This window comes from Pezoporus occidentalis, unplaced genomic scaffold, assembly GCF_034315485.1.
Source record: "Pezoporus occidentalis ecotype Australia unplaced genomic scaffold, CSIRO_AGI_Poc_V1 ctg158, whole genome shotgun sequence".
Classification (NCBI taxonomy): domain Eukaryota; kingdom Metazoa; phylum Chordata; class Aves; order Psittaciformes; family Psittacidae; genus Pezoporus; species Pezoporus occidentalis.
Genome location: NW_026913404.1, coordinates 343,335 through 367,827, shown reverse-complemented (window position 1 = coordinate 367,827; position 24,493 = coordinate 343,335). Strand labels below are relative to the sequence as shown.

Below are 24,493 nucleotides of genomic sequence, written 5' to 3'. Positions count from 1 at the left end.
AATCCTGCCTGACCAATTTGGTGGCCTTCTATGATGGGGCTACAGAACTGATGGACAGGGCTAGAGCAGTTGATGTCGTCTACCTGGACTTGTGTAAAGTGTTCAACTGTCCCACACAACATCCTTGTCTCTAAATTGGAGAGACATCAATTTGATGGATGGACCACTTGGTGGATAAAGGACTGGCTGGATGGCCACACACAGAGAGTTGTGGTCAATGGCTCAATGTCCAGCTGGAGACCAGTAACAAGTGGCATCCCTCAGGGATCGGTGTTGGGACATGTTTAACATCTTTGTTGGTGACATGGACAGTGGGATTGAGTGCGCCCTCAGCAAGTTTGCCGATGGCACCAAGCTGTGTGGTTCGGCTGATATGCTTGAGGGAAGGAATGCCATCCAGAGGGACCTTGACACACTTGTGAGGTGGGCTGATGCCCCCCTCATGAGGTTTAACCATGCCAAGTGCAAGGTCCTACACCTGGGTCGGAGCAATCCCAGGCACAGCTACAGGTTGGGCAGAGAAGAGATTCAGAGCAGCCCTGTGGAGAAGGACTTGGGGGTGTTGGTTGATGAGAAAATGAACATGAGCCGGCTTCAGTGTGTGCTTGCAGCCCAGAAAGCCAACCGTATCCTGGGCTGCATCAAAAGGAGCTTGACCAGAAGGTCGAAGGAGGTGATTCTGCCCCTCTACTCTGCTCTCGTGAGACCTCACCTGGAGTATTGTGTGCAGTTCTGGTGTCCTCAACATAAAAAAGACATGGAACTGCTGGAACAAGTCCAGAGAAGGGCCTCGAGGATGATCAGGGGATTGGAGCACCTCCTGTATGAAGACAGGCTGAGGAAGTTGGGGCTGTTCAGCCTGGAGAAGAGAAGGCTGCATGGAGACCTCATAGCAGGCTTCTAGTATTTGAAGCGGGCTCTAAAGATGCTGGGGAGGGACTCTTCATTAGGGACTGTAGTGATAGGGCAAGGGGTAACGGGTTAAAACTTAAACAGGGGAAGTTTAGATTGGATATAAGAAGGAAATTCTTTCCTGTTAGGGTTGTGAGGCACTGGAATGGGTTGCCCAGGGAGGTTGTGAATGCTCCATCCCTGGCAGTGTTCAAGACCAGGTTGGACGAGGCCTTGGGTGACATTGTTTAGTGTGAGGTGTCTCTGCCCACGGCAGGGGGGTTGGAACTAGGTGATCTTAAGGTCCTTTCCAACCCTAACTATTCTGTGATTCTATGATGTTAATATTCAGTCTTTGGCTCACAGTGCTATTACTGGCTGTTGATCTTCCGTTTGGTATAAGAAAGGGAGATACTCACCTACTCTCTGATCGTGCTGATGTCTGAAGCTGGATTTTTCCAGTTTTCAGACACAGAGGTCACTGGTGACTTCTGATGGAGACCTCTGAGTAGTTGCTGCTCTGTTCTTACAGATAGTTGAATTTCTCTTAACTCTGCTCAAGCATGTGTTATATGTCTGTATTTATTTGACCCTTCATGTTTAAAACGAGTGCTTGTGCTTAAAATTAAGTATATATAACTGCATTAATGTCCAGTGTTTACAAATGAAAACTGTAGCTCCCTGTTTGAATTTTTTGAGAAAGTTTATTTTTAAACTTTAAAGAGAACCCTTCTTCTAGGACACATCAGCTATTTTAGCGTGAAGATGTTACTTTAGAAATTGTGATTGAAATGCTGATATCTGTAGTAGCTACAGTATTTGTCTTGAAGCTGTAAAACATGTCTATGCACTATGGCATCTTATCAAAAAGCTTGTCAGAAGAGACCATTTTTTCAGTGTGATGCCTGTTGTGTAACCTTCTAGAAACAGGCTGTTTTGCCACATCTTAAGACATACATGCAGTGCTGTTTGTCTCCACATGTGCAGCACCCTTGAGGTGTCTCAGAATCTGATGTGCTGCAGTCTTGTGAACAGGTCTGACATTTTTGGTCCATCTGGTTAGACTCAGCTCTGTTTCAGGGACTTTGGATACAGGCTGTCAGCATAGTTCATACAATCTTTCCTGGACACCTCTTTCCTAAAGCTCCTTCCTTGTGAAAAAGGAGTTGCCTGTAACCTGCAAGAATTATTCTGGGTGAAAATTAAAATGTAACTGAGAAAGATTTTTTTTTTTTTTTTTTGAGAAACCTGCTCACAGCTCTCTAAGGGAAGTCTGGCTATTTTAGAGGCCAGGAGGTTTCTGGAAGAGTTTTTGGTGTTTGAGTGGGGGAAGAAATTACTAAAACCAGTCTTGTTCCAAGATGGCATTTAGATTTGAGCACATACTTATTTTTTGGGGTGTGCTTATGCTTAAAGTTAAGGACCTATTCATGTACTCTGCTGACTCCAGACATTGGTGCCATACATGAGGGTAACGTAAACTAAGGGGAAAACTTACTGTAAAGTGTCAGATTTATTAGTAAGAGAGTAGAGCTACAAATGCTCAGCACACAAACACTGCTTGTAGCTTGTTGCTCTTGGGTTATGTAAGAGAGTTGTGATAAGGCAAAAAGTCCTTCTAATTCCAATTTTGATATTCCCACTGACCAGTATGTTTTATGCTTTTAGGTTATTTTGCAATAGCTGTGTGAAATATATTGAAAAATATTACTATATAGATAGTTAAAAGTCAGACTGCGGTGGAGAACAGGCATAATTAGCAATTCGAGAGCTGAATGACTGCAGGATAACGTACAGAGCATGTACTATGCCCAGATAAGCTCTAATCTTAATATTGAAAGTTAGAATTACTACAGGACTGATTAAAAATGTCAAACCCAGCAAGCTGCAAGTTTTCCACGATTAAATCTTTTGAAGCTATTTCAGAATTAGAATATTGGGAAAAATATCTGTGGGCAGAAGAGGGCTTTCTCAGTTACTACTTTGGGTTGATCAAAGGAAATCTGAGCTGCTGTATGAAATCTGCAAGATGTTTGCTTTTTAAATTTAGTTTCAGACCTGAGCTGTGAATTTCTTTCCCTTTTTAGCAAAAAGGCTAAAATGAGGTTCGGTAAATGCTTGTGTGTGTCTTTCTCTCCCTCCTACTACACACGCTCACCCTCCCCTTTGCAGACTGCTCTGCCAGAGCCCCTCCTCTGGCTGGAAGAGGGGAGTTGAAATAGTGAGCTCCTGCTTTGTGAAGGAAATTTTCTTTCACTGCCTTGCTCAGAGGTGCCTTTGAGAGGAAAACTGATGTTTTGTTAACTTCTGGACTGAGGAGGTGATTTCAAAGGCCATGGGGCTGCATGCCATCATTTTACTCTGTGCTGTGGTCATAGGAGCTTCAGGCAGTAAGTAGAACAAACTTTTTTCTCTGCTAAGATTGATCTCTCTCAATGCAAAATACTTCTGTTGAGAAATGATCTTACTGTCAAAACTTGAAGGTCCTGTAAGTGATGTTACAAGTTGTAGGTTTGCAGTAATTGCTGTAGAAGCTTTGTCTTGCTTTTCAGTGTGGTATAGCAATTCACTGTACTGAGCTCACTGGGTGGTACAGGACAGGTGGGAGGGCACCTTACCTACAGAGGAGTGCAGTTAAATATTGCCTCTTCCTTTGGCATTACTAGGGAAAGCAACAGGAACAGTGAGACTGTGCCAGTCAGTTCAGTATCTCTCCTGAAAATAACATATTAGTATCATATTCTGAAACTGTGCTCACTTTGGTACTTGGCAGATGAAGGATTCTGGAAAGTGTGATTAGATCATGAAATGTCAATGGTGTGGTCCTTTGTTCCTCTTGTCAACTGAAAAGAGCTAAACACATGCTGTTTCTAAAACAGAAATAAATTAGGGAGGAAAATGTAAAATTTTAAAAGAGCAGAAACTCTGAACTTGGGCACCTTAACGATGTTAACAAAGTGCCTGATTGTCCAGAGTGCTCAGCCTGTCACACTGTCTGACTGTGATAAACACATTCAAAAATCCTGAGCATGGATTTTAGGTATCCACACAGGATCTGAGAGAGCTCTTAAATCTGGTCCTGCCGAGTTCAACCTCTTGAAAATCTGATGCTATGGAACAGAGATGAATTTTCCAGGTTTGTCTTACCATATTTATGTTAAGGTTCTTGAATAAGTTGTACTCATTTCTTTTTTAAAACCCATTAATTGAACACTGCCATTTCTCACTGTTTGAAAGAATAGCTCTTTTCTTTTGTGATCCACAAGATACTTAGGGATGATTTTTTTTCTGTCCAAGGAAAGAAATTAGTGTATTTCTTTCTCCCCACATGCAGTGTGTTTGGAATTTTAAAGTTAATGCGTATGTTCTATGTATAGATAGGTATATTTATAAAAATTAATAGTCAACTGATAATTCTCATATGTAACATGATCTGGTCTCTTTATGCTAGAAAGTTTGATACTTTTGCAGATAGCCATAGCACTAGTTTGCTTGAATACCGTGTTATTTTTGTGTGTACTTTATAAAGGTAAAATCTGAATTTTTGTACAGAGAATTGATTCTGCAAAGTAAAAAGGAGCATTTGTTGGGAAGAAAATATGAATGTGGGGATAAGGTCTTTTCAAGAAAAATGTAATTCTGGTCTCCAGAAACTTAAATTTTAACTTGGGAATAAAAGTGCATATAAGCTTGAGCTGAAGAAACAAACCCTTCCTTTTTTTTTTGTTCCAAAACCAGTGAATTCACTTCTTTTCTCCTGCCAAAATATGGTTCCAATAAATAATACAAATGTGGATTTTAAATGTTGCAGTTTAACAAGAGCATTTTCTTCAGGCATAGAGCATATATAAAACATCCAGAATCATGGACCAGAATAAAGAGGCTCTTTTAGCTTCTATCTCCAGTGGGAGATGAAGGTGAGCAACACAGGGATGTTAGTTACTGCTTAACAGAGAGGTACATTAGCGTATAGACCAGCATAGAGGTTGGGGGCTGTTGTACTGTTGTTGGACTTCCTGTGGAATTTCTTTTTAAGGAATTTATTAATACTGGCAAGTTTAGGACTGAATGGTTCTAGTACTAATTAAATTATGCAATATATGTTTTTTAATAAAGAAGCGTTTCTTTTGCAATGATACAAGTGCTATGTGTTGAAATGCAGCAGGATCACATACTTGATACTGGCTGTTCTCACATATCACTGCAGTGCATATGAGCACCTGGGATCTGACTGATCTTGCCATTATGCACGTTCCTATCAATATCTAGGACTTCAGGTAATTTGCAGAGTTGAGTGCCAGGGAGTGCTGTCAGTACAGGATCAGGCCTTTTTTAATTGGATTAAGACCCCTTTTTTTATATTTGCTTGGTAATCTGTGGTATTGTTGCATTTCCATACCTACCTCAATAAATACACTAAGGCATGTCATTCCTTTATGTATGTGCTCGTGTGGTATAGGCATGTGAAAAGGGGCGAGAGCGAAGTCTTGTTCCTGGATACTCAGTAGCAAAACTCTCATGGGCTTTTGATTTTGAGGGCCGTGCTTTGGTTTCAGTTAATTTCATTGTCATTGAAAAGCAGCAGGTCTGTCCTGAGCCACACACAAATTTTCAGTGTTTTTCTATTATCTTACTTGTCATTGCAGGCTCCTTGAAGAGTTTAAGTTATGGAGCTTCCTGTTTTGTGGAGTGTGTAGGTGAGTAAAACAAGACAGTATTCAGGCCTTGTATGTGATAAGGAAGGAGGGATTTGAAAACTCTTCTTCATGAGGGATGTTGTGTTTTTAGAAGAGCAATACTTAAGTCTGAATGATTAGCACTCATGGAAGTAGTGGAGAAGTTCCACTAAGCTTTCCGAGGCCCAGACCTGCTCAAAGTTCACATTCTGTGAGTTCAGAAGCTACTAAACAAGTGCACACTACTAAACAAGTGCAGGACAAACCCCAGCCATGTATGAGTGTCTTTGTTACTAGTACCCAGTGTTGGCTCCTTTCATACTGAAAGAGGCATGAAGAAAGCCTTCTCCTTCAGTAAGTGGGCACAAAACTTACATTCTGGAAAGGAGGAGCAAATGGGTAGACAGGATATTGAACTGACTTGGAAAGGTTTGATTGAACTTCTTGAGATGTAGTTTATGACTTATGGTTCTCATTTGCATTGCCAGCAGGTAATTGAATGTGCAAAGTGGTTTTCAGTGTAACAGCAAAGGGAGCACATGGATATTCTGCCTCCAAGAAGATCTTGCCCTGGCCTCGTAGCTACATACACAGACAGTGTGGCTCAGAGACTCTTAGTTTATTCAACATTACTTCATCTCTGTGTGGCTTTGTCATTGAAAGCGCTTAAGTGTTGCACTGCTTCTGTGAGGCAGAGAAAAAACTATTATAGGAGCCACAGTGGTCACTTTTCCTAGGTGTTGCCCTCTGTATCTGAGGGAAGGGAGCGTATTTCCTTTAACATTTCCCCTCTTCTGCACTTCAGTGGTCCCACTTAGGGTTATACCATGATGCCTTATTTTTTAGGGACCCTGTGTTAAAATCTTGCCCATATGGTGTGAAGGTATTATGACTTATCTTCTCATCCTTTCAAGGTTAATTCTTATCACCTGGTCTGAAAGAGAATATCCTTTTATTAGAGGAATACAGCGATATATGAGGGTGTCTGATGCTATATTTACTAGATGACAGTGTTACCCATGAACACTTGCCAAGTCATTACCAATGTCTTCATATGCATACAAATAATCCTTGTCTTCTCATGCTTTCTCTTGCTCAGCCCAGATCTTACTGGGCAGGCTTTAAAAACCAAAGCTTTTTAAAAGCCACAGTTTAGTTCGTCTGCCTACATATAGCTCAGAGCATGGGCATGAAAAGCACTGAATGCATCAGCAGATCTTTTTCATCTTGCTGTTGCAAAGGTCCTGCTTTGCTGCCGAAAGGCATCAAAAGAGCATCATGCCGTAAATGCATTGCATTGTTTTTCTGCTCTTAGAAATTCTTTTCCCATCCCATACAAGAGCTAATTGTAGCATGCATGGTGCTTTTGGAAACCTTTCAGTTGTAAGTCCAAGTGGGAAGGGAACGTTCTGAATATCCAGCCCCTTGTTTAGCTGATTTCAGTGTCCAAAAGATTTAAAAGTAGAAAAAAAAAAAAAAGATGGGAGTGGGGGAGCATGGGGAAGCCTATTAGACTAAAACTCCATTCATTTATTTCCTAGGACACAGTACATCATACTTCCCCAGAAGGGCTAGATACAGCTACAGGTATACAGCAGTCACCAACACATTCTTGCAGGGAAATATTTACAGAAGCAGTGGCATCTCTTTGGAGAGCACAGTGATCATTGAGGTATTGGGGAATTGCCAGCTGGTTTTGAAAGTGAGTATTGTCATAATCGCTTGAGTGATGGGGATGAACTGACGTGGAGCTGTATTGTTTGTTGCAATTACTGACTGCTACATTACAAACTTTTTTTTTTTCTTGTAATTAAAAGCAAGTTCAATTCTGGATCTCCTAATTAGAGTTGCAGAATTGCTTTAATGTGATATGGCTTCAAATTAAATATTTGCCAGTTTTGAAAGGGCAGATTAAGTAAATTGATCTTTAATTTCCTAAGTGGCATGGCAGTTTCACTGTTTTGTTACATGAAGGCAGAACTGGAGATGAAGCTAGGCCCTTTGAAAGGAACTTTGTTTATTTTTAAGCACTTTCAGATCTGTGGCAGTAATTTAAATATAGCAGGTGTTTCAAAAAGAACTTGAGAAACTTGGGTGATGTGCTGGATTGGTGCCATTCCTAACCTGGTGTCAAATCCAGTCTTGTAACACTCTGTTGATCTCAACAGGAGATCAGAGCAGTTTCAGATTACAGGACTTTTCGGGGGTGACCCCTGTGGTAGGCCAGTTTGAGAACCATCGTGGTTTATCAGGGGGAGCATGGAAAATAAACTTCTCCCATCTACTTTGGTTTTCCCCCAGGTTAACAGAAGGGATAATACATAGGTTCTCCAGGGATTGACGTGTGTACTGTATACACATACACATGAGGCCAATAAAGAATAGGATAGTTATCCCTGTCCTAACATGGCCATATGGATAAAATTAACTGGTCTGTGGTCCTGTGACTTTACATGAAAAATGAGAATTTGAGTATATTGTCTTCAGATTGAATCACTTTCTTCTGCCTTGAAATATCAGTGGCAGGATTCCCCAACTTCTAACATGTTATCTTAATATGAAGCGTCCTAAGATGTGCAAGATGGTGTGTAGTTGAATGCTTGTCTTTATAAATAAAAGTAGAAGATATTAAGAAAAAAGAAGGGCTAATAGTTGCAGTCTGTGCTGTTCTTAAAATGGGGCAGATAGCCACCATTTCTAATCTACCCTTTGAGAACAGTTCTTCCTTACCGCAACCAGCCAAACTGGAAGTACGTTAGGAAATTCTGTAATGTACTTAGGTATGCATTTTCTCCTCTGAATTCAGTGTAAGCAAGCTGTGAAAGCTACTGACCACTGAGGAACTTCACCAGGCATAGTCGCAAGAGTCCACTGACGTGGCTAGTCATTTTGCTTCTCATTTGGAGTAGAAAGGACTTATGTCTATCTGCTGTACCCCATAGCGGATGATTGCTTCTGTATTGAAAATGAAAAGGATATAATAGTGCTGTATAAAATGTATTTAATAGTGAGTGAAACTTCTTTGTAGAAGAAATTTCTGGAAACTACCTTGGATATGCAACCTGAAGATGTGGCTGTTTCAGTTGTGTTGCTTGCCACACTGAATGGTTTTTCATAGTCTGTGACGCTCTGTGTAGATATCCTAATGTGGCAAAGTCCACAAGTTCCTGTTGACAATGGTATTTGTTGCTCTATAATCTTGATTCCTAGGTGCAAGATGTACAGATTAAGAAAAACCTTGCATCCAGAGAGGAGCCTCTGAAGCAAATGGACAGTCTAAGGTAGAAAAATGTCTAATCTGGTCTAGTTCTTGGATTTTTGAAGCTTTATGGCTTAGCAGCATTTGGTCCAAAAAGGTTTTTTTTAACCTAATTTTGATCCTTTTTTATGTAAAAAAGATTTGGTGAGTAAACAATTATAATTTTTCTGGGTACAAGTTATCAAGCCTCTAGCTGGCCAGCAGTGTGTATAAGTCATAGAATCATAGAATAGTTAGGGTTGGAAACGACCTTAAGATCAACTAATTCCAACCCCCATGCCATGGGCATGAATAGCTCTCCAGTTCTGAGCAGCAATTGTTACTTGTACAGGCTGTTGAGTTTTGAAGTACCTTTCAGAAGTTCTTGGTTTGGAGGATTCTCATGATGCAAAACATTGTGGGGTTGGGTGTTTTTTTTGTTGTTTTTTTTTTTAGTTTTTTTTTTTTTTTATTTAAACTGCATTTTTCATCTAATGTAATTTTCTTCCATTTATGTTTCTGGGTTTAGTTGCTCATTCACAACATATGTCAGTGTGTTTTCTTCTGACTTGCAAAGGTATAGACTCTAGTGAAGATGCCTGCACAAAAAGGTCTCTTCAAACTGTGGAGCTTTGGTATTTTCCCAGAGAGCTGATGGCTCTTGTGTCATCAGAAAAAGGGAGTTCTGTTGTCTGATTAAGCTAACCCTTGTAATCTTCCTCTTTGTCCTATCACTTGGATTCTCAACATTTAAAGACACTGAGAGCTGTGGTAATTGACTCAACTTGAAGGATTGAAAAGAGCAAATTTGGAATAAATGCATTGCTTTTTATATTAATCAGGAAAAGCTTTAGATTCCACAGTGTGGGTAGTGGTATTAGGGTCAAATCAGAGGAAATGCACATCTGTGAAATTCTTTGCAGGATTTTCACAGATGTAAGAGCAGTTGTGTCTTGTTCTCTGCAGAGAAGCCAATCAGAGGTAGCAAAGAAAGCATCCAGTGAAGCTTGGTTGTTGAAAATAATTATTCAGATGAGTGAACCTTATTAGCATTTGCCTCAGCCTATTGTGAATATACGGTGGTCTAGCTTGTCCTCTAAACATGCATGTAATTTCCACAAATAGTAGCAAAAGCAATCACAGTTGCCTAGGAGTCCAGAAGCCATTATCCCATGTGCACGGCCTCTTCTCCTTGAAAGACTTTATCCAGGTGTTGGTGCATTACATGTTTTTCTCTTACACTGTCTTTGTTCACCAGTTGATTAGATGAGCAGTTAGTTCCACAGTTAGTGTTCATATGAACTCTGTTTCTAGCTGTATGGGAGCTGACCTTTGGGCTACTGTAGAATTCTTCCTTTGGATGCCTTGTTTTTCCCCATTTGAAGGGGAAATATATGATTAAAGTACGTTATATTAGGAGTGAAGATCTGTTTTTAAATTACCTTATGCAGAAGTAGAAAAGACTACTCTTAATCTGGCATAGCAAAAGCAATCAGGGAGTGTACTTACAACAAATAACTTTGGGATAGAGCACCTAGAGAGCAGGAAGATATGGGTTGATTGGAAAGCAGTTGTTCTTGTGTGTGTCACAGCTGAAGAGTAATGATAAAGATTACATGCAGTTGCTTTGCAACTGAGACATGCTTACCAATGCTAAATCATAAAATGGAATTTCTCTCATATTAAACAAGAATTATTGCCATTAAGTATAATTACTTGTAAGGAGTTTGCTTTAAGTGTTACAGTTATGTCAAAGATGCAGTGATTGTCTTGACAGGGTTGGGTTTGTTTTTTTTTGTCTGTGTGGGTTTTTAAAGGCTCCTGGTGTCGGATTGAGCTGCTTATTATAAAGAATGGAGGTAGAAAATAAGACAGATCCCTTTTCTAAGAACAGCTCTGTTCAGAAAATCTGAATCTAATGCCATGAACTGACTTGCAGCCACTGTTTGAAGTAAGAAACTAAAAACTGTTTTATTGCAGGGAAGTACTAGAACAGCATCCTCTTCATTTTTCTTTCCATGATGGGAAAGTTATGAAGCTCTGTCCTGTGAGGAGTGAACAGACCTGGGCTCTGAACATAAAGCGAGGCATTCTCAGTGTCCTGCAGACATCACAAGCATCCACTGCTAGTACAGTTGTTGAAGAGGTGAGACCACTGGTAGAGGTCATGTTCTAGGGTGGTTGTTAGCCTTTGGATACGTTAAGTATATTCCCTTTGCAAAATAACTAAAGGTTTTTGCCACTCGGTGACTGGTCAGCAACCAGTGGTGGTAGTTGATGGTTTTTTATAGTGAATGTTAGAAATGATCTACAATTTGCAATCATGTTGAGGGTTGAGGAGCAGTGACATCAGAGCCTTACTTGTTCTCTGGGGAAGATACAGTATTCATTGTTCATAATGATTCATTGTGATTTTTTCATTAATTTTAGGAGGTTTTAAGAGCAGGCTTCTCAAGAGCTCTTTGCATTTTTTTCCATACTGAAGCTCAAATTCTGCTGTGTTACACTGAAGGAATAGTCCAGAGTACCACATTGCTGCCCTTGTGTTGACATGAGTGCAGCTGAGATAGCTCAGTGCCTGCACTACTTCTGTTATGAAGAGCAGTCTCTAGATTGACTTTCAGTGTGATGTGCACCTCCTCATTCTCAGGCTATGGTACTTATCAGTGCTTAAATGGATGTTACGCAGTCAGGTTTGGGACACCCATATGTACTTCTTTTCTGAGTAGAAATGTTCTTCTGAAGTAATGCTTCCCTGCAAACCAACAGAATCTTAAATGAAAAAAGCTCATGTCTATAAATTATCCAATGCAAGATAACACAGTGAAGTTAAACAAATCCTCAAACCCTGGCTATTATAAAGTCTGACCAAGGTCTTTAACATTATTTGCCTTTCCATGTCTTTTGTGGCAGAGCCAGTGTCCTGCAAGGGAGAACTTAGGTCTCTGTTGTATTGTTATTACAAAAAAGCAATTATTAAAATCAATTGTAATAGGCCATAATTCATGCTTGTATTGTGTGTGTGCAGTATGTGTGATTCAACACTACATTTGTTACTAGGTGGATGTTCTGGGAATATGCCCAACCAGGTATCAGCGGAAAGGTTCTGTTTTTGTCAAGACAAGGGACTTAAACCTCTGCTCGCATCGGTATTCTGGCTTTACTTCTGTGCAATCTGTGGTTCTTCCTCATGTAAGTGTTGGGGAATGACACTGATTCTTCCACAAGGACTTTTAATTTCTCTGAAGAGTCAAAATGTAAATGAAAACATTTTTTGAATAGTCATTTATGCTCAAATTATATTTGTGTGTGCCCAAACATGAATTCCCATCAAAGAAATGATGAATATCATTGCCCCTTTAATGCCTATTATTCATAGATTTTGTTTTTTATTGCAAATTTGCATTGTAGTTGATGAACATCATAGTAGAAATGCAAGTTGTTACGTGCCTGGGTCAAACTCTGTCATTAAAATGTATTAGAGTTGTAAACTGAAAGTAGATCATGAAAGAGAAATAGAGAGATGTAGATAGGAAAAATACATTATGCAGAGAAAATTGTGTTTGCAGAAAACTTTGGAAAAGATTGAAGCTTATCTAAAAGCCAGACTTGCAGCTTTCCACTGTCCACAGCAAATACAGTCAATGTTTCTATCTTGTGTCATTCTTGTTAGGTGAATATTACTAGTTTCTTGCATTGTACTAGCTAGTTACAATTTACCAGCCTTTTGCTTTTCTTAGCTCTGCTGACCAAAAACATTTGCTTAACACTGATGCTTTGTGAACTGAATTGGGACCATCTGATGCTGGAAGTTACTAGCAATTGCATTTTAGTGGTGGAGGAACTAGACTGAAAATAATGTATTAACCTTCACAGGGTGGGTGCTGCCAAAGGTCTAGGCAAGAGACTGTATGACAGAACTGGAATCCTCTGTGAAATTAGGAGAGAAAGAACTGGGCAGGCTGAAATAGGTCATCAGGACTTTATCTGAAGTATCTGTTCTTCACAGTCTGAGCAGAAGATCCTGTCCTCCAAACTGGAGTGTGTTCAGAGCATTAAGGATGGAGTCCTGGCAGAGGCCAAATGTACTGAGTCCAACCTGCTTACGCTGTCCTCACAGAAGAGTGGTGGGGCAAAGACACAGACACAGTCTTCACTGACACTCTTTCAAGTGGAAACAGAAACATTGTATAGAAAAGGTAACATGTTTCTGCTAAAATAAAGTAAATTTACTTCCTAGAACTATCATGGGAGGGTGATCTTACTGAAGTCAGTGGATGCTTCTCTGATGAAAAATGTTAAAGTTGAGCTCTAGATGTTGAGAAACATTTTGGGGTTTGTAGGGTTGGTTTAGTTTGTTCTGTTGTTGTGTTGTTTTGTTTTGTTTTGTTTTTTTTTGACTGCTTCCAAATAGTGGTTTCTTAAAAGGAAAATCCAAATTTCCAGGACTTCTTCTTTATAGTTATGTGGCATAAGATGACAGAATTCTTCCTCAGGAAGAGGTTAAGAGCTGAGCCATTTATTTTCCTTGGCATCTATATCTCCTGTTGATTTTTTGGGAGGTTGAAGTGTGGAAGGGAGCAAGAGAGGTAATAAAACTGGAAAAGGTGATGAATATGAAGTAGTATGTCCATTAAAAGATGGATATTGATGTAAAGTGACACTTTTTTTCAGGCACCTCTGTCTTGTCTCTCTGTTTCTTTCAGGTCATACTTGTCCTTAGGCCTTTCTTCAGTTCTTAAATTCATCCTGACTGCAGGCATTCATATTCATCCTTTGGCTTTACTGAGACCAGACAGATTTTTACATGTAGAAATAAAGGCTCAGAGAGAAACTTTCTCCTAGCATTTACAGTTAACCTTAATAGGCAGGAACCACTATTTTTCATTATGTCTTTCCAGTGGACTCTGAGGATCTGTATGTGACCAACATGCTCTATGAAAGAGAAGAAACTGAGAGGGAGGTCACTGGCGGGGAAGTGACTGAACTAGTGTGGAAGCTTTGCTTAGCACATAGTACAAGTTTTGAGGTAAGCTTTTACACATAACCTCCATTTCCTTATCAGGCCCCTTGTGGTCTGAGGGTTCTCCTACACAGGTAAGAAGTGACTAGGAGGACAGCAAGCTGTGAATACTGAAGCCTTCCATTGTTTGGGGCATTTTTTGATGTGGTATTGCAGGAAGATATAATGCTTTGAAGTGTCCTATATAAAAATATATTGAATATACTTTTTTTTCCTATATAAAAATAAACTGAAGAGTCAAAATGTCACATGGCCCTGGAATACTGTGCAAAAGAAATTTTGAACTGTATTCTAAATTAACTGGAAAGAAAATGTTTGGGTTTTTTTTTGTTTTGCTCTGGAAAATCAAACAAAAAAAGTGTCTAGTGTGGCTTATCACTGATGCTTAATTGTAAAAACCCTTTTCTGCAGCTTTAGTGTGGGATACTACCCTTGGTAGTGTTGTTTTTTCCATGTTTATTTGAGTTCTGCAGACCTGCTGTTGCCTCATCCCCTCCCCTTTGCACATGAAACCCTTGCCTCTGTATGTTGGCTGGTTGGTTCCATGTGTTGCTGATGAATTCTAGAAATGACCACTGTGTTTTTTGGGGATGCTGCTTGGGTCCAGAGAGAATCTCTTCTGATCTAAATAATTTTCATGGGTGAATGCTACTAAGATAGGGTGGAATATTCTGGTCATGTGGAACTGACCAGTGGCTTAACTTTTTTTCTGTAATGACCATAATTCTAGATGAGGGTCTGCCTGTCTCCTTAGCTCGCTTAGGTCTTGTAATTTCTCTTGATAGCTGACAGCAGCTGGATCAGTTAGAATTTATCACTGCCTTTGCAATGAACACCCCATCTTCTGTGAAGTTTGGAGATTATCAAGAACACCTATTATATACAGTGCAGAAGGACCAACAGATGGTGGTACTTCATCATTGCTGACCCAAGTTGAACTGAGGGCAGTGACCTAAAAGAAAGGGTGCTTCGTATCCTATTATCCTTCAGATGGAGTGATTCTTGCTAGTAGTGAAGTTCCTATCTTGAACAAAAAAAAGTCAGTTTTGCAAATAGAAGAGCCTACTTTGCGTTTAAGTCAGTCATGGTCAGGATATTACCAGAAAATACGTATGGTCTAATGGGGAAGACACTGAACTCGTGCCTCCATGAATTTGCCACTGATTAGTTTAGTCAACTCATTCCTGATCTATTCCCTGTCCTCTGATGTTCTTGTCTTGTTAGGTCGTTCGTCATTTCGAGCAAGGTTATTTCATGTGCAACAGGGCTGTGGTTGCTCCTGTAAACCCACTTAGGTACAAGTGATGTTAACAAAAAGCTTCAGATGCACATCACCTTCCTTTTCTAGGTTAAGTCCCATGCAAAAATAAAAAGCTTTGCCTTGTCTGTTCCTCAGGGGGGACACAGATACAGGGAGATGGAGTACAGGCTTTATGGGACTAAAGAAGAGTATAATGCTGGGTTACAGCTCTACAGGCCAGTGATGCCTATTTAGAAATTAAAATACTATGGATATTCACCTTTCTCCTAATGTTAGCTGTGATTAGTAAGCACAAGTAAGTGTTTGTGTAATGTGGTGTGAGACTTAAGGCAAAGGCACAGAGTGGAAGAGGATCATAGTCACAAAAGCTGAAGTGGGCAACTTCAGTGAGCTGTGATAAATCACAACCGTTAGCAGTTACTCCCAACCTATTAAATTGTGATCATCAGACTGACCTGGTATCACAGCTTGACAAAGACCTCAGCACAGGGCTGAGGAGAAAGCAGGTGGCCTTTCTGGGTGGTAGCATATGCAATAGGTTTCTCTGATTTATGAGCATGTCTGCCATCTTCTCTAGGTGCATGCTAGGGAGACTTGGGCTGCAGAGAGCTAACAGAGCCATAAACACAATGGTTCTTGCTAATGTAGAATAAAAGCAGACTCTTTGGGTGGACTAGAGGGATACATACTGCTTGGAAAATGTTGAGAAAAATTAATGACTGTAGTGGACCTGGGAAACTTTCTCTAAATCCTGCTTTCTTTTGAACAATTCTTTGAAAGAGCAGTAGATAATTTTTCCCAGTACCAGTGGGATGTCACTTCTGTCACCAGAGAGGCCCACTGACTTCATGTGTGGGAAATTTGTTTTGTAAATTACTAAGATTAGCACAAGTGGCTGCTGTCCGTGACACTGCCTAAACCAGAGGTGAATTATTCATCATATGTGGGTCCCAGCACAGAGTTCAATTGATTGTCAGCCATTTTCACTGTTTCAGTGTGTTCCTTCTGTTTGATGAGACATTTCAAAGGGGATCTTTAGTATCCCTCATTCCAACCGATAAAATGCCCTTTGGGCCAGGAAAAAAGTTGTGGGAATGCCCACATCGTTGCCTGGGAGACAGCTCCACTGTTATGCATGTATAGCTTGTTTGTCCTTTTATTGTTGCCTCTGAATGAGGTGAGATTATGCATTTCTTTCAGGACATAAACCCAAGAATAAATGGAAGGGAAAATCCTCAACTCCAGGAAAAACAGTGAAGGGATGAGAAAATGGAGGTGGAGACTGTGTCATTTCCAAGGAAGCAAAGTTGTTGTTTAATTTTTTAATGCTATTATGAGACAAGATTGAATTTCAATGTGAATGTAGATTAGCTAATGGACCATTAAGTGAACAAGCTGCATACTGACAAAGAATGGTCAAAGGGATGGGGAGAAGCTTGAAGGAAGCCTGTCACACAGCTTCTATTGGGGCCTGCATTTACCTTTGTGTCTCTGGATTTTAATGCTGTATTGGAAGCTCTGGTGAATGTGGCTGTGTATAATGCCTTATGTGGGCAAGAGTATGTCAGATTCACTCTGCCCAACTCCTGTGTCACAGTCAGACCCAAAAGAGGGCATGGTTTCACCAGCTGTTTTTCTCACAAGTCATTCTAATTGCTAGGTACTACCTAGGTGGGTGTTACGATGTCTGCATTTCAAACTTGTGGTATAGGAAGTATATAACAGAATTTCCCAGGTAAGAAAGATGTTCTGATTATCAAGATGAATTAAGATACTGTAGTTACATGATGATTTTGCTTTTTGAAATTGAGCTCTTCTTTTTCTGTATAATAACTTTACCAGGAACAGAGGTCTTTGTCTGCTTTGAACTGGAAAGCCTTAGAAGATAATGCTGGGAATGTCCTCTTAGTTCACTTAAACCTGGTCGATAACCAGGCACAATTACATCCTTCCTGAAATTGTGGGTGAAATAAGGTTGACTGACAAAGTAAGACACCAAACAAGAAAGAACCAATGAGGATCAGGAAGAAGGAAAGTTATGCCATGACAGGGAGAGAATAACCACAGCTGTTCAACCAGTAGACTTAAGAGAGAAGAGTATGTCACCTCCATCTGATTTCACACTTGGTCTTCAATTCAAGGAAGTCACTTGTTGTTTATTATATGTATAATTGAAAAAAGAAATCAGACAGCTGAAAACCAGAAGTTCCATACAGAAGAGATGGCTATGTAATTCCAAAGAGATATAATAAATTTACAGGAGAGAAGGCCTCACACTTTCATTGAGAACATAAATCAATAGGCAAAACCAAAGATGTACATTTGAACACATTTTCAAAGCAACCTCCCTTACAATTACATCGAGTTATACTTGGCAGCAAATAAAATGTCAAACTTTCGAAGACTGTTTAAATGTATCATAAATAGAAACACTTTTGTTGGGAAGCATTTCGCTGTTTTACCTTCCCCAATCTAAACTATACCATGTTTATGCTTTCAGAGGTTTTGTTTGTTTATATGTTTTTAAACAGAGCTATGGTAAGTCATGCAGATAGAAGGAAAAACAAGCTTCTATGTAGAATAAAACCCAGGCTTCCTTATGTTTCATTTAGTGGTTTGTCCTGGGTTCAGCAGTAGCAGTCATTTTTTTCTCCTTCTTAGTAGCTGGTGCAGTGCTGTGTTTTTGACTTTCGGCCTGGGAACAGCGCTGATAACACTGCTGTTTGGTCTGACCAAGGACTTTGTTAGTCTCATGCTCTGCCAGGGAGGAGGGGAAGCCAGGAGGAAGCAGAGACGGGACACCTGACCCAAACTAGCCAAAGAAGTATTCCATACCACAGCACGTCATGCCCAGGATGTAACTAAGAGTTACCCGGAAGGGCTAGTTCACTGCAGGGTTGGACTAGGTATCGGTCGGTGCTCAGTCGGGCTGGGTATTATCGGTCGGTGGGTGTATTCTCTTCCCTTGTTATCTCCTTTATCATTATTATTGTTGGTGGTAGCAGTAGTGATTTGTGTTATACCTTAGTTACTAAACTCTTCTTATCTCAACCGGTGAGAGTTACATTCTTTCAAGTGGGGGGAAGAAAAGGGGGGGGAGTGAGAGAGTGACTGTGTGATTTATGGCTGACTGGGTTTAAACCACGATATGGTTGGAATGGGAACCAAATTTGCATAGAGTTTGTTGTTATGATACTACAAATGGAGGAATTTGCAATGAGGTTATTGTTTATCTGACAGCTCGATTTCAGTGCAACAGCCCTTCTAACTAGACAGTTCATTCAGAAGTTTTATTGTTAGGAAGTAAAACCAGCTGGTTTTCTGCAACATTTTGCACTGAGTTATTAGACAGGAGCTTGTCTGGTCAAAGGAATAAAGCAGAATGAAGTCATTCAGTCTACAGTCTAAAATTATATCACCTGGAAATAGATCAATCTGGCAGTTTTATCTTGAACTGTGCTGTGGTCTTGCACTGATGAGCCACCTGAGCTCAGCCGCAGCTCACATGCAGCTCCTTGTGATAGCATCTGTGATCCTCCTCAGCTCACCTAATCATGCTGCCCAGAGGGTATTTTTAAAATAGACCTTAAAAGTAATGTTGGGATGGGATGGAATACATGTGGATCTAACTAAATTTTAACTATGCAATTATAAATGTTACTGGAATTAATACCTAGGTAGGGCTTTATGTACGAGAATAAATTTCAATTTGGTGAAGAAAGAAGTCCTAAAAAACCAAAAATATAAAGTGTGTTTGCATTGGATCTGACAAGTTATTCCCTCAGCCTGTCTAACAACATGATAAGAAATTACTCCATCTTCTTACTGAAAGACGGCTTCTTTTTCCTGAAAATATCTTGGCTGTCTTGAATTAATACCAAATACTGGCACTGAGTTGTTCCAATTTTTCATTGCTTTTGGAAACAGCTCCTGGAAGGTCAGGAAGTCAAACTAAGTCTCTCTCCAGATCTTTGGAAATGTGACTTAGTGGAATTATACTGTATTTGCATGATTTTTACATGACAAAAAATGTTTTCTTTGGAAGCAGAGCGGTAGTCCTATGCCTAAGCTTTTAACATCTGAAGTGAATAAAGAATTGAAGTTAATCTATATGGCATAGACCATGATTAAAACTTGTACACCATAAAGTTAGGTTAAAATGAACATACAAGCTACTGTTTTTAACATTCTGCTAATTTTTCAAGTAGTAAGATCTATCTCCCTTGAACTTTGGATCAGGTCTCAGAGGAACACATCTACTATTTAGCCTTTAAAGTACCGTTTTCCAGAAAGCTTGTACTGAGGCCAAAATAAGAATGTGATTGATAGTGTATGGGCAAATGAAAATAATCTTAAAAAAAGACAAAAGATCCAGTAATATTGTATTTGTTGTTGTGCTCTTGTGCAGACTGCAGACCTTTTCATGACTCTTGTGTTTGAGCTTCGACATCTTTCTCTTGAAGCCTTAAAAGCAGTATGGCAAAGATCTTCGTTTAAATGCAGAGACAACTGGTAAGGCCCTGTCAGTAACTGTATTTAAAAAAAAAATAGAAAAGATTTTTTCTTGTAAATATTTAAAATGGATGAATGTTTTAAATCCATGCCCAAATGTTGGCTTTGAATTTGCAGCACTGTAAAGGAAGAATATGTATTGCAAATCTTGTTTATGTGACAGGAGGATGTTATTCTCTCCTTACTGAATGTATGTTGTGTGCAAAATAGACTTTCTTATCCCATGCTTGTTCCTACAGACAGAATTCTTCTTTCAGAAACAATGTGAAAAGGAAACTTGAGTCATGGGTTAGATGGAAAACAATGCTGCTACTCCATTTGTTGTGAAAAAGCTTACCTAGGTCTGTACCTTCAGTGCCATTGGTACACAAGAGGAGACAAATGTTAGGCTGGGAGTATAGACGTGGTACAGCCACACCTTTCAGTAGCAGCCTGATCTCAGGATGGTTTATACCAATCACTGAACAGCAGCTTTAAAGATCAGGGGCCTCACTCCTCTGCAGTCAGGAGTAGCTCTGATCCAGCAGTTTGAGACTGTCAGAAATACTAATCCGGTATTATTAAAATCTATACAGTTTATTTCTCCCTCTGAAATCAATAGTCTGAAAAGTGTGAACAAAGAAACAATTTTTTACATGGCTTCACTACAAAATGTCATCAGCCTCTTTGAAGTTAATTTAATGCCAGGTTTTATGTCTGAAACAGTATCTTAATGTAAAAAGTGCAAATTTTGTTGGCTTTTGTTGATTCTCACCTGTTGACAATTAGTCATGCTAGCATTCTTCTATATTAGAATCTAACTACCCTTCTTCTTTATGCAATACCTTCAGGCTAATTTTACTCAGGACAAGGTTATTAACTTTGGGAGCTAAAATGAATCCCATGTAGACTACTCTCCTACTTTGATGCAGGTGCTTTTATCCAGTTTAGTTTTAACTGCTTTCTAGTTAATGCAAAAATGTCCATTCACAAGTATTGGAGGTAGGTACAGAATGTTTACAGAGGGACTCTTAAGAGCTGAAATGTGTATTGTCTGTCGTGCTGCTGTAACTTTTCTACTTAAATAAGGTCTAGAAAAACAGAGGAAATAAAAGCTACTCAATTCAGTTTTAGTATTTTAATTTGTTATTGGTGAAATGAAAGGAAAAAAAACACCTAAATAAAAAATTAGTGCTTTAAGGTACCTCAGTCTTTAGATGTCATACCTGGGATATGTTGTGGCTTCATTTTCAGAGAAGGCAGCTGAAAATTTTCTTGAAAGCCTGGCTACCTGCAGTTCTTGAAACAACAATACACTTCTTGACATCTTGGCTGAGGCATATATACTTACTATCACTAAACCAAAGGGTAATACTGATTTCTGCAGAATCTGGCATTTGCTAAACCGGTGGACTTGTATTTACTTTGAAATAAGCCCAGTCTCAGAGTGTCTGTTGTTTGATTCCTGAGTATTCTGGTCACTGCTGTACTTTTTTCTTGTGTTACAGGCAGCCACTAATAGATGCTCTCCCATCTTGTGCTACAGAAGCATGTGTTATCCTAATGAAAGAAATCATAGCTTCTGGAGAAGTCGAGGAAGACAAAAAGGAGTATTTCTTCTGGTCTTTGTCATTCATTCCTAAACCCACCTCAGGCATGATTGAATCTTTTGCTGTGAGTGGATATTGTTTTTTCTTTCTTATCATTGGTCTAGCTGGCTTGTAATTTTTGTGTTTTACATTAGTAGTTTTTTTCACAGATTTATCCAAAACTTTACCAAAATGACTAGGTAATTTTGGTGATGAAACTACTGTCTGTTTTAATCTTGATTTCAAAAGAGGATGCAGTCATGTTTGGCGACTGGAGTTTAATTTGCATTTAAGAAAAAAGACTTCTGAAAAAAACCCTACCCTGTGGATTCCAGAGACTGGTTTGGGCTAATTGGTTGTGAGGGTCAAAGTCAGGTCAATGTGAGGAGACTGATGCTGTTGCATCTTCTCCCTGCTTTGGATAGAGCTTTATTCTCCAGTTTGGTATGTTGCTTTGTATTTAGTACCTGGAGACATTTCAGTCTTTTGTATATGCAGTGTGTCGTGGTTTAAACCCAGTCAGGTAATTCGTTCGCTCACTTCCCCCCCTTTTCTTGCCCTCCCCCTGCTCTCGGAGGGACGGAGAGGAGAATAGAATGCAACTTTGATAAGAACAGTTTAGTAACTAAGGTATAACACAGTCACTACTGCTACCACCAATGATAATAATGATAAAGGAAATAACAAGGGAAGAGAATACTTCTGTATTTAGTACCTGCCGTCTCCCAGAACATTTCCTGGGCATGACGTCTTTTGTATATGCAGTGCTATTGCAGCTTTTGACACTTTTCCTTAACTAAGTCAATTGTATGGAGACACAGTGCTATTGCAGCTTTTGACATTTTTCCTTAACTAAGTCAATTGTATGGAGAGTTAATACTGGCTCCATTTTTCCGTTTATTTTTCCTTTAAAAATCTGTGGTTCTGCTGAGTTTGTACAGGGCAATCTATCATGCTCTTAGAGGCTGAAGTTGGACTTGCTATGTTCCAGGTGGTAAAATCAGAGATAGTCTTGTAGGATAAGCCTTAAGAATATTTTTTAGTTAAGTCAAATGTTATGCCTGCTTGGCTTGTGTTCTAATGAATGGCCATGAACAATCTTGCAGCGTATATCACAGCTCCTGTGCCCAATCATACAGGTTCTGATCAGGATTACGAATACCAGCTCTCAGTGTTAGCAGGCTTTCCACAGGTTCGCAAATGCTTTTTGAAGTGGTGGGATTTTCAGCAGTAACAGGCTTGCTTCAGAGGATGCAGAAATGTGGAATTTGCAGATTTATGGGACAGAAAAACTGATTTTCATTCTAAAAATGGGTAAAATACCTGTAACTTTCTGAGCTGTCAGTGCTTTTTGCTAAGTAATGAGGTAGGACTTAGAGAAACTCTGTGCTGGTGAGGGTTTTACTCTTTTGAGGGTCCTGGAAAATGGTTTAGATTTGTTTACTCCATATCCTAAGCACGCAGGGCATGATTTCTTGTGGAAAGAACTGAGGTCTGTATTGTGTTGGCACTAAAATAGCCCATGTGTTTACATAGGAAGATAGAAAAACTTCACATTGTATATCTGTTTAAATCCTTTAAGAGCTGTTTGAAAATGCGCGTTGTTGAGATTGAGGTAGTATGTAAATATTTTGGTACATTTGTTTTCTATCATGTGTTACAGTAATCATGAGAATGACTTCCCTGAAGCACCCTGTTCTTTTTGTGCTTGTTTCCAGCCATTGCTAAAGTCACCAGGAGCAAGCCAGAGCTGTTTCTTAGGAGTAACTGCTCTCTTACACAGATTTTGTTCAGCTTACAACTCCTGTGATGGTGTACCTGCTGTGCAGAGTGTGATGAGGACTCTTGGGAAATTTTTGGGAGGAAATTGTACCGTGCAAGATACAGAACAACTCAGCAAGGTATCAGTCAGAAGCATATGATACAGTACTTCACTTTCCTGTTCCCTTTATGACCTAGAACTTGTTTGATGAAAAAGACATTGAGTGGATTTCCCAAAAGCCATGAATGCAAGCTTTATAAATTAATATTCTTTGGTCAAATAGGCAAATAAAATTTTGTAAGCTATCAAGTATAACCAGCAGCATGTGTGTTCTTCTGTATTTAAGTAAGGAAAAGTTTGGGTCTTGTGATGAAGGAAACTTCATACTGCTGATCAGCTATTCCTTTATTGCCTCAAATTCATGTACAGTTAGTGTTGGATGATATTGCTGGCCAGTAAGTTCTGCTGAGTTAGTGTTACTGAGGTAACATAGTCATGATACTGGGAGACTTTAACTGATACTTGCTGCTGAAGAAGTATCTTTGTATCTTCTGTCTGATGATCTGCTTAAAGAACCGCTTCTTACTGTCATGCTTAGAAAACAGTGGCAGTGTACCAGATGGCTATGACAACATTACTGAATATGCAGAGCAGAAGAGGAGAGACTTCCCACCTGATGTCTCAAACCAGCTGTGAATGGGAGTTGTGGAAGGTTTTTTGGACATCTTAACTGTACTGGCTTTAGTGAAGTTGTAGTTGTTTCTATGGGACTGTCAGTACAAGGGAAATCAGCCACCATATTGCATTGGAAATCTCTGGGTTCTGAATGTTAATACAGAGCTTTTAATTAAAAATTCATTGATTGCCAGCAGTAGCATGTTTTCTGGCTTCTAAGGCTGCACAAGGTTCCTGTGTGTTTAGCAAAGAAAACTATGGCATCTACTGACAAATCACTTTTTAAAACTGGTTATTGTGTTCAGAACTCCATATTGAATAACTAAAAAGTCAAAATGTCTGTGATCAAAAGGGACAAAGTATTAAAGTAATTGAAAAACTTTTACTGTACATCAAATCCATGACTTAAGCTTTTCCATTGCAGTGAAGCTTTTTTTAAATGTTTTTTTTTTTTCTCCAGGTCTAAGCCAGATTTTACTTACAAGTGCTACATGGCTTTAAAACGGCTGTCCGTATTCATATAAGTCTTGTCCTCACACTACAGCTGGAGAATAGCTGGTTCAATAGGGGCTTCAGTACTCCCCCCAAATGATCAGTGATCATTTTAAACAGAGAATTTGCACAGAAAATGTTAATGCAATAAAATCTCACATACAGCTGACAGCATTTAAAGAACTTTTTATTCCAACTTGCTTTGTATTTACAGATGCAGCTGGTGTTAAAAGCCATTGGAAACGCAGGCCTGGCAGCAGCTTCACTAGCTCCTGCTCTGAGCTTGTGTGCTTCCCTGAAAAGCAATCCAGTCGACATTCGTTTAGCTGCTATCCAGGCCTTCAGGCGCATTCCTTGTTCTGGCAGGGTAAGTGATTTATTGCCAGCAGGTGACT

At 39.5% G+C, this 24,493-nt stretch overlaps 1 protein-coding gene across 1 annotated transcript in view; it reads left to right on the top strand.

Annotated features, from left to right (window-relative positions):
* Positions 1–5,540: 5,540 nt before the first annotated feature.
* Positions 5,541–24,493, top strand: part of LOC134160128 (uncharacterized) — a 95,027-nt gene continuing 76,074 nt past the window's right edge. The window contains exons 1-11 of the mRNA XM_062611803.1: positions 5,541–5,588; positions 7,109–7,269; positions 8,778–8,848; positions 10,786–10,951; positions 11,866–11,997; positions 12,815–13,004; positions 13,707–13,834; positions 19,498–19,601; positions 21,089–21,254; positions 22,888–23,070; positions 24,313–24,465. Of these exons, the coding sequence (XP_062467787.1) occupies positions 8,835–8,848; positions 10,786–10,951; positions 11,866–11,997; positions 12,815–13,004; positions 13,707–13,834; positions 19,498–19,601; positions 21,089–21,254; positions 22,888–23,070; positions 24,313–24,465 (1,236 nt within the window). The 5' untranslated portion in view covers positions 5,541–5,588; positions 7,109–7,269; positions 8,778–8,834. The remainder of the gene's footprint in view (positions 5,589–7,108; positions 7,270–8,777; positions 8,849–10,785; positions 10,952–11,865; positions 11,998–12,814; positions 13,005–13,706; positions 13,835–19,497; positions 19,602–21,088; positions 21,255–22,887; positions 23,071–24,312; positions 24,466–24,493) is intronic.